The sequence below is a fragment of the Alligator sinensis genome, unplaced genomic scaffold, assembly GCF_000455745.1.
Source record: "Alligator sinensis unplaced genomic scaffold, ASM45574v1 scaffold1044_1, whole genome shotgun sequence".
NCBI lineage: Eukaryota > Metazoa > Chordata > Crocodylia > Alligatoridae > Alligator > Alligator sinensis.
This window is the reverse complement of record NW_005842283.1, coordinates 1,409,767-1,426,248: the sequence shown is the minus strand read 5'-3', so window position 1 is coordinate 1,426,248 and position 16,482 is coordinate 1,409,767. Positions and strand designations below refer to the sequence as shown.

At 41.4% G+C, this 16,482-nt stretch overlaps 1 protein-coding gene across 5 annotated transcripts in view; it reads left to right on the top strand.

Annotated features, from left to right (window-relative positions):
* The window catches only part of RBM26 (RNA binding motif protein 26), a 90,358-nt gene that overhangs the window by 23,084 nt on the left and 50,792 nt on the right, over window positions 1-16,482 (top strand). For 4 of the 5 annotated variants that reach the window (XR_003095090.1, XM_025209326.1, XM_014521976.2 and 1 more), the window contains exons 3-7: window positions 1,460-1,608; window positions 6,286-6,374; window positions 9,807-10,024; window positions 10,136-10,396; window positions 15,725-15,964. Coding sequence is in view for 4 of the 5 variants with exons in the window: in XM_025209326.1 (XP_025065111.1) it covers window positions 1,460-1,608; window positions 6,286-6,374; window positions 9,807-10,024; window positions 10,136-10,396; window positions 15,725-15,964 (957 nt within the window). In the remaining variant the exon portion in view is untranslated. The remainder of the gene's footprint in view (window positions 1-1,459; window positions 1,609-6,285; window positions 6,375-9,806; window positions 10,025-10,135; window positions 10,397-15,724; window positions 15,965-16,482) is intronic. The other variant, XM_006028010.3, reaches the window with a different exon arrangement.

Here is a 16,482-nt window from a genome sequence, read left to right as displayed (position 1 = left end):
CTTTCCCTGAGCATGCAGCCTGGCTCTACTTCTGTTGCAGGAACCAGAAGCAGGAGAAGGGTGGGATGCCTCAAAACCCCAGCTGCTGCCACAAGTGCAGTGGGTGGAGTGGTGACCAAATGGGAGCTCAGGTTGCAAACGGTCTCAAGACGACTCTGGTTTAAATCACTACAGAAGCAAACTCTGACAGTCCTACATATCCATTTCAGTTTATTTCGTTTTGCCTTGTGTGTTCCTCCTTCGTTACTAATGTGTGCCATTGGTGGGTGCATTCTTTGAGCTTCCATCATTGTGTCCTCCTTCCATGAAACCTTTCACCACGGTTAAATTATAAAAAGGTATATATCTTATAGCATTAAAAATCTTTAACATTGAGATTAGATCAGGATCTCTGTATCCACTGCTTTTGTAGGTACTCTGTGACTGAAAAACTTAAGCTCTTGGGGGCAGGAGCTGTGCCTTTTCTCTAATGTATTTCTATTAAGGATGTTGACTACCCTTTATAGCTCCCAGTTAGGTGTTTTGATTGGAAAAATTGCATAATTTTAGGGGTAATTTTTCTCTGTTTATATATGTCTTTTGCTTATCTTACCATCTTTTTTATATTAAATACTCCTGATTTGGAAGATGCAAGATGTGGGTAAAACTAAGTTTGTTTGTGTTGATGAAAAGTCATCCTTAAAACTTAATTGTAAAATGTTAGTAACATGGAAAATCTTATATGGAGGTAGAATACCACTGTCATATACCTAATAACATTTAGTGTGATTATTTTTTTTCTTTTTTTGGCAACATCTTAACATTTTTCCAACAGCTTTATTCAAGAGTAAATCCCTGGTGCGTGAAATAATGCATTGCAAAATAAAAAGTTGCATATTGATAAATGGGACTATTAAGATTATATGTGTAATTGTATTTACTTTATCCCTTATTTTGTCCAACTAACATTTAAAAATATGTAATGACTAGATCAGTGTTTTAGGAGCAATATGTTTTGTAGCAATTTAATTATGTAGCACACTCCTTCATTCTTTATTTATTTCCATTTAGGTTAAATAACTTCCACAGTGCAGTTTATATTCTAATGATGCTGTTCATGAGCCCTGTATTTGGCAAATGAATTAGTAGTTGTTACTTTAATACCAATTCAAATCCATAATATTTATGTTAAGTAGCATTCTTCAGTGGCTTGTAAATATAAGCAATGGGAAAGGTCAGATTTAAATTATAATTAGGTAGGAAAGGTTTAAAAAAGCAGATTTCGGAGGGCTTAGGTAATGACTTGGTACTTTTTATTCTTCTTTTTTTAATCTTTGCAAGTATTCAGGCAGGACTTTCCTTTGAAATGTTTACCTGAGAGAGGATGTAATTAATATTTTAGTGAATGTATTAAAAACACAAACTATGGGTTTCTGAATCTCAGGCATTTGTAAAGTACATACAAACTTTCTGTTTTTAGAGACTCAGATCTTTGTTGAAAAACTTTTTGAGGCTGTGAATACAAAGAGTTATCTACCTCCACCAGAACAGCCATCATCAGGAAGCTTAAAAGTAGAATTTTTTCAACATCAAGAAAAAGACATAAAAAAAGAGGAGGTAAGAATTTGGGTAAGACTCGATCTTAATGCACAACTTTTCTCATTGTTCTTGTTTAACCAACAAATATGTTTGTATAACCAAACTTTAACATAATACATCAATATATTTTATAATACAGTATATGTGATTTAATAAGCACTGTAGAACTTAAGTTATAGCAATAAGAATTGATTAAAAGAACAAGGCATGAGATATTGGAGAATGTTTCACACCCACATCTGAGGACAGAATCTGACTGTAGTGTAATGGGGGCTAGCCTTTTTGGCAGGTGTGGTACAAGGTAAGCCAGGCACCCTCCCAGAGGGCCACTCCTGTCCTCTTCCCATACTGTTGCTTAGCTTTCTGTTCCCTGCCCTATCTGCTGCATTGTTCTCTGGAACATTCCCTCCCTAAACTGCTTCAGGCCACACAAAAGCTTCCCATGCTACTTGTGGCACATACTGCAGGTTGGCCAGTCCTGCCTTAGCGCTTTAAGGCTACTAGAGTGATAGCTTTCTCCCTCCCAGCAATTGTGTAGTGGGCTGAAAACCAGCTTTCATTCTGAGCTGCTTTTTAAATAAAAATATATATGTAACCATAGTTTTGCTATACCATATTATAGAATCCTTAATCAGTATGTTGTCCCCATAGAGGGATGATCTGTTAAATTATTTACTACTAAAAGGTTGCATATTTCATTGCTTACGTGGACTGAGCTGGCAGGTGGTAAGAAGAGCAGGAGGATGCTCATGCTCTTTCACCCATAACCTGTAATAGTTTTGCAGGATACTGTCATTAAACTTGCCATATATTGCAAGCTGCTCCTCTTCTTTTCATTGTTTTTATTGACTTCATATTCACAGTTACTTCTTGACATTGCTGCAGGCAGAGGAGCCTGATCAAAAGCATTGTAGCATCATGGGTAACTCAGCTGTCATTAACTATTTCCTGTACTTCTATCCCTAACCTTAAACTGTAGGCATGCTGTCTTCTTTTGTCATCCCTCCTCATTGACAGTGTCCTTTGGATGATGCAGGTTGATGACTCTGTGCAGTACTGATTGGGCAGTGATGTAATGAACTTCCAGCAAAAGTAAAATGGACTTCCTTGAGCCAAGCATAATGTAGAGAGTGGCTCAGTGCAAATCTCTGGCTGTAGTCCTACTTGGCAACAAAGTTCTTAATGTGAAGCAGCCCCCATTAAACCCCTCTTCCTCCCAAGTTCTGAAGTATCTCAGTCTTCACCTTCATATCGTTTACTGATGTTGCAAATAAACTGGAATGAGCAAGTCATAGAATCATAGAAAATTATGGTTGGAAGGGGCTTCAGAAGGTCATCTAGTCCAGCTCCGTGCTCAAAGCAGGACCATCCCCAATTAGATTATCCCAGCCAAGGCTTTGTCAAGCCAGGCCTTAAAAAGCTCCAAGGATGAAGATTTCACCGCTTCTTTAGGTAACTTGTTCCAGTGTTTCATCACCCTCCTACTGAGAAAGTGTTTCCTAATATCCAACCTAAACTTCCCTTGCTGCAACTTGAGACAGTTCCTCTTTGTATGTCATCTGCCACCACTGAGAACAGTCCAGCTCTTTCCTCTTTGGAACCACCCTTCAGGTAGTTAAAGGCTGCTGTCAAATCCCCTCTTAGTTCTACAGATCAAGTAAATCCAGATCCCTCAGCCTCTCGTCAAAAGTCATGTGCCCCAGCCATTTCCATTGCTCTCTACTGTACTCTCTCCACCTCGTCCACATTCTTTCTGTACTGGGGGTCCCAAAACTGGACACAGTACTCCAGATGTGGCCTCACAAGTGCAGAATAGAGCAGAATAATTACTTCCCTAGATCTTCTGGCAGTGCTCCTACTAATGCATCCTGGTATGCTGTGTTAGCCTTCTTGGCAACAAGGGCGCATGGCTCATCTCCAGCTTATTGTCCATTGTAATCCCCAGGTCCTCTTCTGCACTGCTGCTGCTTAGCCAGTCAGTCCCCAAGTTGTACTGCTGCATGGGATTGTTCCGTCCTAAGTGCAGAACTTTGCACTTGCCCTTGTTGAACCTCATGAGATTCCTTTTGGTCTAATCCTCCAATTAGTCTAGGTTGATCTGAATCCTAGCCCTACCTTCCAGTCTATCTACTATACCCTCCAGTTTGGTGTCATCTGCAAACTTGTTGAGGGTGCAGTCCATCCCATTTTCCATATTGTTAATGAAGATATTGAACAAAACCAACCCCTAGGGCACTCCACTTTATACTGACTGCCAGCTAGACATTGAGCCATTGATTACTACCCATTGAGCCCAACAATCCAGTCAGCTTTCTATGTGTTTTATAGTCTATTCATCCAACCTATCTTTCTTCAGCTTGCTTGCAAAAATGCTGTGGGAGGCAGTATCAAAAGCCTTGCTAAAGTCAAGATATATTATGTCTACTGCTTTCCCCACATCCACACAGCCAGTTATCTCATTATAGAAGGCATTCAGGTTGGTCAGGCATGACTTGCCCTTGGTGAATCCATGCTGACTGTTCCTAATCACCTTCTCCTCCAAATGCTTAGGAATGGATTCTTTGAGGACCTGTTCCATGTTGATAGTCTATAGGTCCCTGGATCCTCCTCCTTCCCTTCCTTAAAGATGGACACCATATTTGCCTGTTTCCAGTCATCTGGGACCTCCCCCAAGCCCCACAAGTTTTCAAAGATAATGGCAGATGTGATTGCAGAGCCGCTGACCAACTCCCTCAGCATCCTCAGGGGTGCGTTGCATCTGGCCCCATGGACTTATACACGTCCAGCTTTTCAAAATAGTCCCTAACATATTTTTTCACCATTGGGGGCTGTTGACCTCTGCGCACACAGGTTCTCTAATTTTCAGAGGAGAACCCTCCACACCTCAGGGAGGATTAGCTGTGGTATGATAGACCTCAGGGAGGTACAAAGAACTTGCAGGGTCTTTCTCTGCCATATTTGGTCCAGAGGAGGACCAACAATAGCACCACCATGTTCTGCTTCAACAGATGGGGAGAAGTGAAATTTTCTCTTTAGAGAAGCATTTTTTTTCCGGAAGTGATGTATCTGGCGTCAGATACACCTTTCCAAAATACAGCTTTACAGGTTACAGAATCTCTTCTGAAGAATATTTTCTTTTTTACCACAAGTTGGGGGTCCAAGGTCTTGGTTTTCAGTTCAGCCTTCCTAGATAGAGGCTACCTAAGGAGAAATATCTCTGAAACTTAGGTTACTTTTATTACAGTGGAGGCCTTAGTCCATGCTACCTATTGACTCTTTTTCTGATCCTATGGTTAGGAAACCTCTTGTGTTTGCCATAACTCCCACATCTCTGTGCAAGTTCAGGAACATGAGGCAGGACTTTTTGCCTTCATGATTCTGTTGGCCCCCATATGGCCTAAAAATGTTATCAAAACTGAGGCAAAAAGCCTCTTGCTAATGGCTAAGAACATATATGAACTCAAGCTGCAGCAGAGAAAAGTTACGTTGGAGATTAGGAGGAGCTTTTTGACCATGGGGGGTGGTCAAGCATTGGTCACCTAGCGAGATTGTGGAATCTCCATCTTTGGGAATTGGTATTAGAAAAGGGGTTTCAAACTTAAGAATGCTAAGCCATATTCTCTGCCAGTAGCCAGAGGGTAGGCCATAGCCAGGGTTTGGGTAATGAAGCTTCTCACCGGTCAGACTGCCCCCCCACCAGATCTGGGCTGTGAGGCTTCTCGCCATGGCTGCTGGAACTGCTGAGTTGGCATGGCACCTGGGCATTTTATGCTGCAGCCACCGGTGCGTTCTGTTTTCCCATTGTTGACTGCTGCTGGCCTGCACCATGACAGGAGTTCCAGCTAAGTCAGTGGTTCTCAACATTTTTGCTACCAGGACCCATTTGCCAAGATCCATGGCCTCTCCTGACCCACATCTCCTGGCCTTGCCAGTGCCCAACCCCTAGTCTCCTGCCCCACTGGGCCATGCTGGTGTCCCTCACTCCCTTAGCCCCCTGTCCCCCCAGCCCTTCCAGAGGGGCCCCCAGCCATCCCTGTCCCACTCAGGCTGCAGCGTGGTGGCTACAGCAGCTCAGGCTCATGCGTGCAGCAGCCTGGCGAGTCTGGTCCTGGCAGAAGCTGGAGGGAGGAGGAGGGTAAGTCCTATGGCACTCCCTTCCCCACTCTTAAGTTGGGACTGTCATACTGCACTAGGCAGCCTGGTCATGGCCCTGCCCCACCAAGCAGCATCTCCTAGCCACCCCACCATTGCAAGCATGGGTTCTGCCCCTGGTGCAGCTAGCACAGCCACACAGCTCTTCCCCATGTCCTTCCACTGCAGGGACAGGTGCCATCCTGCTACCTTTCTGCCCTGCTACAGCTCACTATCCTTTGAAATATTCTTGTGACCCACAGGTTGAGAAACGCTGGTCTAGCTCACGAGAAGCCCCACAGATTGGATGACCTACCTCTGAGGGTCAGATGTTTGGTAACCCTCTGTTAGAACATTCTTTGAAATTTTGGAGTTGGTCAGTCTTCAAAAGCTATTCCATTACAGACACATATGCTATCAAGTTGCAGCTTAATGCACATTTAACTCAGCAAAAAATGCACTCAGCTTCTGTGCTTTTATTAAAACTATTGCAAAACTTTGATATGCAAGGTTCATTGCAAAGCTTCGAGCATTCTGATATCATCTTTTGACTTGCTGTTTGTCTTTAAAATCCAGACAATTAAAGAGGAAGAGCGAGAGAAGAAGTTTTCTAGAAGATTAAATCATAGTCCTCCTCAGTCAAGTTCTCGGTACAGAGAAACCAGGTGATGATAAACTTTGGATAGCTCTTGCATTATATCAGTAATCACTTTTAGTTTTTGGAGGTTTTTCTTTTGTGCTGTCATCTGATGCTCCATTTCTCTATTGCGATATGCTTTTATGTACTAAAAGTAGAAGTTTGTCAAGTAGTTTCTTGATATTTGTATACATTTATGACATAAACCAGTACAGTTTATGAGTAGCTATGCAGGCTTTTCAAATTTTTAAAAAAATATTAAGACTCTGTTTGAGTAATTTTTTGGAGCAGATTCTGTGTTAACGTTTGGTGATTATGTTATAACATACGTCCCATCTTGCATTGACCGGAAGCTAGGTAGCTTTAATGTGGTACCAGATTTACTCGGATATGATGACCTTGAATATTTACTCAAATAAGATGACCCCCCCAATATATAAATTCTATATACAGAAAATGTATAACTTAGTTGTAATTTTCCAGGTATAGAATATAATTTTTGGAAGTTTGCCTTGAATTTGCCCCCCTCCCATTTGCTACAACACAGAAAATAAATCTGGTGGGGGGGAGGGGAAGGGAGGATCAAGTGGCCCCCTTACCCTCTGGCCTCTCTTTCTTCCAGCACCTTCTCTCCCTCCCCTCCCTTTACTGCCAGACCCTGTTCTCTCTGAGCACCTGGAAGTGAGAGGCAAATTTGAAATCACAGACTTTGAAATACACATGCCTGTACTAATTTGCATATAGGCAGATTACTGTGGCTATACATAGATTAGTTCATCCACAATTGATGCTTTTTACCTTTTTTTCGAATTGCTGCAAGTTTTAGCACATAAAAGCCACCTTTAAGCATTCCTTTTGTAGCTATTTATATGTAATACAAAGTATGCATGATACTAGTACACAGCCAAAAGGCTCATGATTTACCATATAGTTTATTGGGCTGGGCCCCAACAGAGTCAACAGCATTTCAAGCCATAGCTCAGCACTGCTTAGTATATGTGTGGATTCTAGATTCCTGCTCTCCCCCCCCACCACCAAAGGATCCATGTGTTAATTAGCCCTCCCACTCATTACTGGAACTGGGTGTTCTTGTCACGAGTCTTGGGATCCTCCAAAAATGTATATGCAGATCAGGTGCAGGGGCAGCCTTGTCCAACGTCATCTCATAGAGGGTGGGGCCAGGCTAATTATATGCAAAAGTTGGGGGGGGGGAGAGACAGGGATTCTGTATGAACTGTTAGGGGCTGCATTTGGTGAGGTTTGCCAGACATTTAAGGCTGGTGAAGAAACAGGAAAGATTGGAAGTAGGAAAGAAAGGCATAGCTCATCTGTTGGAGTGAAGAAGAAGTCGAAGTGTATTCAGTGTAGTGGCTCACCATGACTTGAAAGAGTCGGCACTGAGGGGGATTGAGCTCAATGGGGCACTACCATACATCTTATTCAGGTGGGCTGCACTAAGCTATCCTTGTGGTGTAGGTACTGATCAACATTTTTGGCACCAGGGAAGATGGTTGGAGCTTGCTCTGGTGTCTTTGAGTGCTGATCTGGTATTGCAGTACCTCCAGGCCCGGTGGTCATAGCCTGCTGGAGGAGCCCTTTTCTCCCCCCCACGCCTGCGGGGGGAGCCATTGTCTCCCCCCCCCCCCCCTACCCCTTTTTTTTTTTTTGAAGGGCTGTGCACAAAAAAAGAAACAAACAAACTCTTCCTATCAGTATATTTAACCAATATGGCCATGCATTTCATACATATAATCATGCTGTTTTGCCTGTGTTTAATCAGCTTTATAGTAGGTTTCCATTACTAAGCACATTCTGCTTTTGGCAGCAGTTTAATGTTAGATAATGTATTTAATGCAGTTTCCTTGTATGAAAATATAAGACAAGGAGCTCTTTTCCCTCATGTCGATGGGGGGTACTTGTCTTATATTTATGTAAATACGGTATTATTATTTTTCTTTAGTAGCTTTCAGTTTTGACAACTTCTTGAAGATGTGCTACTGGGATAATTACTGGTTCAGTATTTTATCTAAATCTATATGGTTTATATAAGACTTCTTATACACTAAAAAGTATGCAAACATTCACGTGAGAAATTTGTCTTTGAAGAAAGGAGTGGTGAAAGACTTTATACTATGGTATTCATTTGAAAAAAATCAGCTACACAAATAAAATCAGCAGTAAATGTAGCGTCATGTGCCAGTATTTTCTAGGAACTAGGTAAATGTAGCATCGTGTGCCAATATTTTCTAGGTAAGTCTTATTCAGGTCTTATTTCACATCTTCAGCTTTGCTACTAACTTTCGAAGTTCACATCGTACCTTGGGAGTTCTATTCCACCCATGGAGGTGAATAGCTGTTCTTACTGGACAAATTCTTGACGCTGATCCTATTCCATCTTGCGGAGATGCAGAGCTTTGTGTTTCCAGAAGATATTCCTGTTTTCCTTGCAAGAGGCACACAGCTCTCCTATTCTTTCACTGGGTAGCCCTTGGCATATTCATCATACTTTGATCCAGCTTGCTCAAATGAGAAATGGCTACATGAATCAGTGTATTGCAAGTGGAAGATTTACCTTTTGCCTGATAGTCATAGTTAGGACACATCCTCAGGAATTGAGACCTGGGTTCCTTGGTCCTTTTTAGATGGAGGAGGTTTAACTCTACCTCCCACTGAAGCACTTGAACCAGACTAAAAACTAGGATGGAATGAGGGCATCCTCCCTGTCTCATTGAAGTCTGGCCACTGGATGCAAAGGAATACAGGAGGCATGGCATTGGAAGGAGAGCATTTAAGAAGACTGATTCTATAGTTCAGTGAGGGAGGATACTTTCCTAGGAAAAAAGGAGGAAACCCTGATCTCTGGTCCCTTATGTTAATGCATCTTGCATTATATAGTGATCACTTATATGCTTTTCATCCACTATTTTTTAAAACAAAATGCTTAAAATAATTGAGCAAGGCACTCAGGGCTCACTTGCTCCTTTCTCTGTAGGAAAGTGTCCTCCTGAGCTAATGAATCAGACTTCTGCTTGCACGTTCTCCGAATTCCAGTTATTCTTACATTTTGTTTTCTGTTTAATGGCCTACCTTCCACAGGAAGTGGCAAGAGGTGTGATTGTTAGGAATAGAGATTAGATCCCATCGCACTTTAAACTGAATGTCGATCAGAGGTCTTAGAGATCTAGTAGGTGAAATAGTACTGAGGATTTAGTTTTTAAATATCTTAATTTATTCCGAATTTTATGTGATGGGGCAGACAATCCTACTGTTCCCTCTTCATGCTCAAAGCACCGTGGAGTTTTAGCTAATGTATTATATTCCTTTTAATATACTTTTTTTTAACCTTTTAAGAAGAGGTTTTAGTAGCAATGGACGTGCTTTATAATTTAAATAATGCTTTCAAAGTGGTCTTATTTTCAAATAACGATTACATTGATGTGTAATGAATCTATGAATTTAGAAGCCGTGATGAGAGAAAGAAAGATGAACGTTCTCGCAAGAGAGATTATGACCGGAATCCACCTAGAAGAGATTCGTACAGAGACCGGTACAACAGAAGAAGAGGGCGGAGTCGGAGTTACAGCAGGAGTCGAAGTAGAAGTTGGAGCAAAGAGAGACTGCGGGACCGGGATAGGGACAGGAGCAGGAGCAGGACTAGAAGCAGAACACGAAGCAGAGGTAGCTGTTGTTGATCTATTTTGAACCAAGAAACTATCCAAGTTAGCCAGATTTGGGGGTTTACCAACTTTGATACCATAAGTCTTATGAAAGTTAACTCTTTTCTTACAGAAAGGGATCTGGGAAAGCCAAAATATGACCTGGATAGAACCGATCCATTAGAAAACAGCTATACTCCGGTTTCTTCTGTAACAAACATTTCATCTGGCCATTACCCTGTCCCTACACTGAGCAGCACTATTACAGTTATTGCTCCTGCTCATCACGGCAATAACACGACTGAAAGTTGGTCAGAGTTCCATGAAGAACAGCTAGACCACAACTCATATGGAAGACCGCCACTGCCAAAGAAACGCTGTAGAGACTATGATGGTAGGTGATACTTTTTAGTAACTTAAATAGAAGTTTAAATATTGCACCATTGATAAGTAATCTTGGTCTTTTTTTGATGATGTCTTTTGTTTAGCACTGTCATCCCAAAAGCTGTTTTCTGTCATCCTATTTTAACTTTTTTCCTCAGTAAAATCTTTAAAACAAATAAGTCATTTGAGTAGTTTACTTTTAAACAATCTCATGGTTGTCAGTGTATTTTTGACCTGTGCTGCTGAAACTGCTCTTTTTATATGAATTAGCGGTTGTGATTTCCTTACCATTGTTCTGTTACACTTTTTATTATCTTCAAGTAGAAGTTAGTTGTCCAGTTCAAAGAAATCTTGGATAACTTGTTCCCCTGATTTTACTCCTAACTTTTTACTTATTACTTGATATTTTTTGACTCGTACTGTCTTTTAGCTTTAAGTTCTTAGGCTCTCTTTGCACTTCAATTTTGGTAGCTTTTCTTAAAATTTTAAGTCCTGTGTTTATACTGGTAATACCTATGATCTATATCAGTGGTTGTCAAACTGTTTTGACTTGATGCACCCCTCGTTGGTCCCAAGGCACCCCTCTGTATCTGTTGTGAATTGACACCCTATTTTAGAAACTAATTAATATATTACAGTGCTTACCTTCTTACACGGAGGCTGGGCAGTAGGGATGGGAGGTTGTCCAGGCAGGGTAAGCCTGATCCTGGCTTATCTGCTTATTTTTTCACATCTCACTATCTCCTCACACCTCATGGCACTGTTCAAAAGATCTGGCAAAATCACTGATCTATAATATTTAATTCTTCTTTACACTTTTTACGAGTGTCAGCTCATGAATTTGATACGGTTTGCATTTATTCAGTAGAAATATGTCAAATGTATTCAAAGTTGATACCCTACTCACTAGGAAGAATTTCCTCGTCTACAAAATTCCATCAATTTTTCAAGTCAGTTCCCATTATGGTGTATGTTAGTAGTGAGGGATCAGCCTGCAGGTCAGATTGACTATGGGATCAGTGGTGTCAGTCCATGAGTGTGATCCAGAATGTCTGCCTGGCTCTGTGCTCTGGATCTGATTGCTGAGTGAACCCTTGTGTGATCGCAGTCAGCGTGTGGGACTGTCATCTGGCTTGGAATCCCCACGGGTCCAGAAATTTGGTGGTGGGGGAGCAGTGACAATGTTAGCTGTCATGGTAATTAATGCTGCCACTGCTCCCCTGTTGTCAAATTTCTGGACCCATGGGGTGCCCTGCAGGCTGGTTGATACAGCCCCACATGTTGGAGGTTGATCACCACTGGTTGGCATATATATCGAAGAGCTAGGGTTGATCCACATTTAAATTTCCGTTGATAGAGTAATGAGTGACATTTTGATACTAGCAAAAGCCCAAGTATTGACACAATTATACTGGTAAAGAGGTGCTTTTATTTCACAAGTTGCATGAACACTAAGGAGGACTGCCAGTTTAGGTATGCAGATGTAGGTATTTATAAGAAGCTTTTGCTGATGTGGACTAAGCCCTAGAAGTTTTTTTTATGCTTTACATCCACTTGCCTTGGGGATGCAGATTTACGTATTTTTAGAAACTGCATATCCATAAGTAGTTGTTATGCTGAAACTTAGATAAGCTTCACCTTAGATTAAAGGCAGTTAACATTTGATGGGGACTTAACCTGGAACATCTGACACATGAAAACTGTATTTGCCCCTGGCAAATTGAAGGCTAAACAGGGGATCTTGAGCCCTTTTTCATTCAAACTTCCTGATTTTAGCTTTCATTTAATTTCCAATTAAATGTGAGCAGACAAAGTATGGTTAGGATTCTGAGATAGCATGACACATTGGAGGATTGGAGCTAAAGAAATTCAATGAGGTTCAATAAGGACAAGTGCAAAGTCCTGCACTTAAGACCAAAGAATCCCATGCACTGATACAGGTTCAGAACCGTCTGGCTAAATAGCAGCTCTACAGAAAAGGACCTGGGCATTACAGAAGACAAGAAGCTGAATATGAGCCAACAGTGTGTGCCTCTGTTGCCAAATAGACTAACAGCATACAGGGCTGCATTAGTAGGAGTGTTGCCAGCAGATCAAGGGAAGTCATTATTCGCCTTATTTGACACTGGTAAGCCACGTTTGGAGTACTGTGTCCAGTGTTGGGCCCTCCACTACAGAAAGGATGTAGACAAATAGGAGAGGACATTTTATACACATGCTTCAGGAAAGTACGTGTGGGATGTTTCAATTAGTGGCTCTGAGAGCTGCTCTAATTAAAGCGCCCGGAGCATTACGTGTATCAAGGTTCCCTGTGCTGAAGAATAGCAGAGGCGCTTTAACTAAAGCTTGTCAAACAAGTTTTAGTTAAAGCGCCCCTGCTGGCATTTTTCAGCACGGAGATGCTGGAGTCTGCTGGAGTGCAGCAATTGCTACACTGTAGCAGATTCTATTAATCGAGTCTGCTCTGCTACGTTGTAATTGCATCACGTCAGAGCAGCCTCCCTGCATGTGTATAGGCACCCAGAGTGTCTAGCGGAGGGCAATGAAAATGGTTAGTGGGCTCAGGCATTTGACTTATGGGAAGAGGCTGAGAGAACAGGTTATTTAGTCCGGAGAAGAGAAGACTGAGGTGGGATTTGATAGCAGTCTTCAACTCCCTGAAGTGGGGTTCCAAAGAGGATGGAGCTAGACCAGGGGTCTCCAACCTTTTTGAATGTGGGCCCGGATCATGGAAAGTACAGTGTTAACTTTTCGTTTTCTGTTGCAGCACCTTGGGCCTCAGAAAACAGCTCGGAGGGCTGCATGGCGGCCTGCGGGCCGTATGTTGGATAAGCTAGTCTGTTCCCAGTGGTGGCAGATGACAGAACAAGGAGCAATGGTCTCAATTTGCAGCAAGGGAAAATTAGGTTAGATATTAGGAAAAACTTTCTTATAAAAAGTGTAGTAAAGCACTGGAATGGGTTACCCAGAGAGGTTGTAGAATCTCCATCGTTGGAGGTTTTTATGACCTGGCTAGACAGAGTCCTGGCTGGGATAATCTGACTGGGAGGGATGGTCCTGTTTTGAGCAGGGGGTTGGACTAGATGACCTCCGGTGGTCCCTTCCAATCCTAATTTTCTGATTCTCTGAATGTTGCTGTACATCAGATGTTCTATGGTAACCTATTTTAATGTAGCCATTTGTCCATACCAGTATATTGTTTTATTTTTTTACGTAGTCCCTCCTATACAACATCTTACCAGATCTTACTTTTCCAAAAATAAACCTAATGTGTCCAGAAACTACTATAAAACTATCCTTTAGATTGTCATTAATATTCTATCAATTTCAAACTCTGATTTAAATAAATAAATCCCTGTGGAACTTTTCTTTGAGTTGCCTCTCTGCTTGTGTGTTCTAATTCTATATAGACAAGGCTAACCGCACCTTGTCATGCATCCACAGATGCATCACAAGCAGGTCCAGGGAGGTGATCCTTCCCCACTATGCGGCATTGGTCAGGCCACAGTTGGAGTGCTGCATCCAGTTCTGGGTGCCGCACTTGAAGAGGGATATGGCTAGCATTGAGAGGGTCCAGAGGAGGGCCACTTGCATGATCAAGGGGCAGCGGGGCAGGCCCTATGAAGAGAGGCTAAAGGGCCTGAACCTATTCACCCTACACAAGAGAAGGCTGAGAGGGGATCTCGTGGCTGTTTACAAACTCACCAGGGGGACCAGCGGAAATTGGGGGAGGCTCTGTTCCCTTGGGCACCACCGGGGATTACTAGGAATAACGGCCACAAATTGTTAGAGAGAGGGTTCAGGCTGGACATCAGGAGACATTACTTTGTGGTTAGGGCTGCCAGGCTCTGGAATGGATTCCCAAGGGAGGTGGTGCGCTCTCCTACCTTGGGGGTCTTCAAGAGGAGGCTGGATAGATATTTCGCTGCGATGTTATGACCCCAGCACTTGTTCGTGCCCAGGGCAGAGGGTCGGACCTGATGATCTGTTTAGGTCCCTTCTGACCCTAAGCACTATGAAACTATATATACTCTCACATCTCCTTCCTCCTCCCAGGGTTAGATGCTCTCTTCATTTTTCTCTGAGCATTTAGGACATATTCCCTGCCCCTCTAATCCTACTTTTTTATACTCTTTCCTTTTCCATCATGATGATTTTTCGTATAAAACAATTCAGTTTTGTTTTCTGAGTCTTCCAATATCTGTTATAACATTCTTCCTGAAACTAAGTCAGTGTATCCTTTTTCTATCCACATAGTCAGTCTATTAAGGTGAATATAATTAATACTTTTTTTCTTTTGCTATTTTATTGAGCAGGTTTTCTTACAATACTTTCAGGGAGTATTATTTAAGCAAGTGACATTGGACCTACTGGTAAAAAGAGATAAAAAATGTTTTTTGCTGTCTGCTGTGCATATGACTTATATTTTAAAGAAAAACTTTTACAGGTATACTAGAGCATTTCAGTACTTTTGGATAACCATTGCAATATAGGCAATTTAATTAAAAATTTCCTATGTAGAATATTTAAAATAAGGCTTTCAAAAGAAGGTTTTGGTCAGTGCTAATTTCTTTTGCACCTAAACAGCATATCAGGATTTACATTGAATTTGGAAGTTATACCTGGGTAATATCCATTATTATACTTGGAAAGTCTCTCTCCACCTTAAGACTGCCTTTATAATTTCCAGGTTTCTTTCTCTGGTTGCTCTGTTAAGTTCTTGTAGCTAGTCAGTGTTACAGCTGCGGGGTGCTCGGTCTCAGTGCCAAGCAAACAATGTCTGCTCCTATGCTGCACATATTTATAATGGAAAAAGCAGTAGCTTGTGACACTTCCACTGCCTTGTTAAACCTCTTGGAAACCCAAGTCTTGAGTGCATTGCTTGGGCATCTTTTCAAGGCATCCAGACCATCTTGTTTCCAAGCTCATGTGTTCATAGCCTGTTTGGCTTCGGTGGTGCTTATTTCCTTGTCAGTGAAACTAAACAGTTTGCTGCTAGTGTATCCTCAACTGTTGGTGCAGAAATTGTTAGGAAAATCTTAAACTTTTATGATGTTTTGTAGATTTCTGTGGAGAATTTGCAGTTTGCTCAAATGGTCTAGAAGGTTCACTTCTGCTCTGCCTTCTGCTTGACTTCATACTAACATGGTTAACTCTTTATAAATAGGCTAAGTAGCAATCATGTTAAATGACTATTTAATTATTTCTAATCTAGGCAATTTAAATTGGGCAAAGATTTAAAATTTTTAGTTTCTGTATTATGTAAAGAATATCTGCTATATACTTAAAGATCATACCTCTGATGCTAAATGCTACTAACATTTAATTTTTTTTCCAGAAAAGGGTTTCTGTATGAGAGGAGACATGTGCCCTTTTGATCATGGCAGTGACCCAGTAGTTGTAGAAGATGTGAATCTTCCTGGCATTCTGCCTTTTCCAGCACAACCCCCTGTTGTTGAAGGACCACCTCCTCCTGGACTTCCTCCCCCACCACCAATTCTGAGTCCCCCACCCGTTAATCTTAGACCTCCAGTGCCACCTCCAGGCCCTTTACCACCCAGCCTTCCACCTGTTACAGGTAAAAATAATTTAAAAAATTTATATGCAGAACTTTTTTAGATGCAAAATGCATTCATGTTATTTGGCCTACATAACAGTCTAACAGGCAACATTTAATATGATCAGTTGGTTAAAATAGATTTTAAAAAAGTTTCTTTCAAAATGCTTTGATTTCTCTAATATATGTATTTTTTGGACTGGTAAATTGTTTATTTTAATTTCAGATTAATAGTTTTAATCACTGCAGGTACTATCCCTGAAATAGTTTGTATTGAAATCTGAAACAGCTAGATTTTGACAAGAGTTAGGGGAAGAGGTCTTTAAATCCACAAAATCCTCTATGGAGCACTTGATTTGAACTTGTCGAAGTCTAAAAAAAACCCCAAAACACAGCACAACGAATTAAATGTCTGAAAATGTTGCATCTGCTATTATTTGTGACACCCAAGATAATAGAACAGGAAAAGGAAAGAAACTTTTCTTCAGTGAGTTTCCTTTTCCAGTTGCAAGTATGATGTTATGAAAGCTTCCAAAATG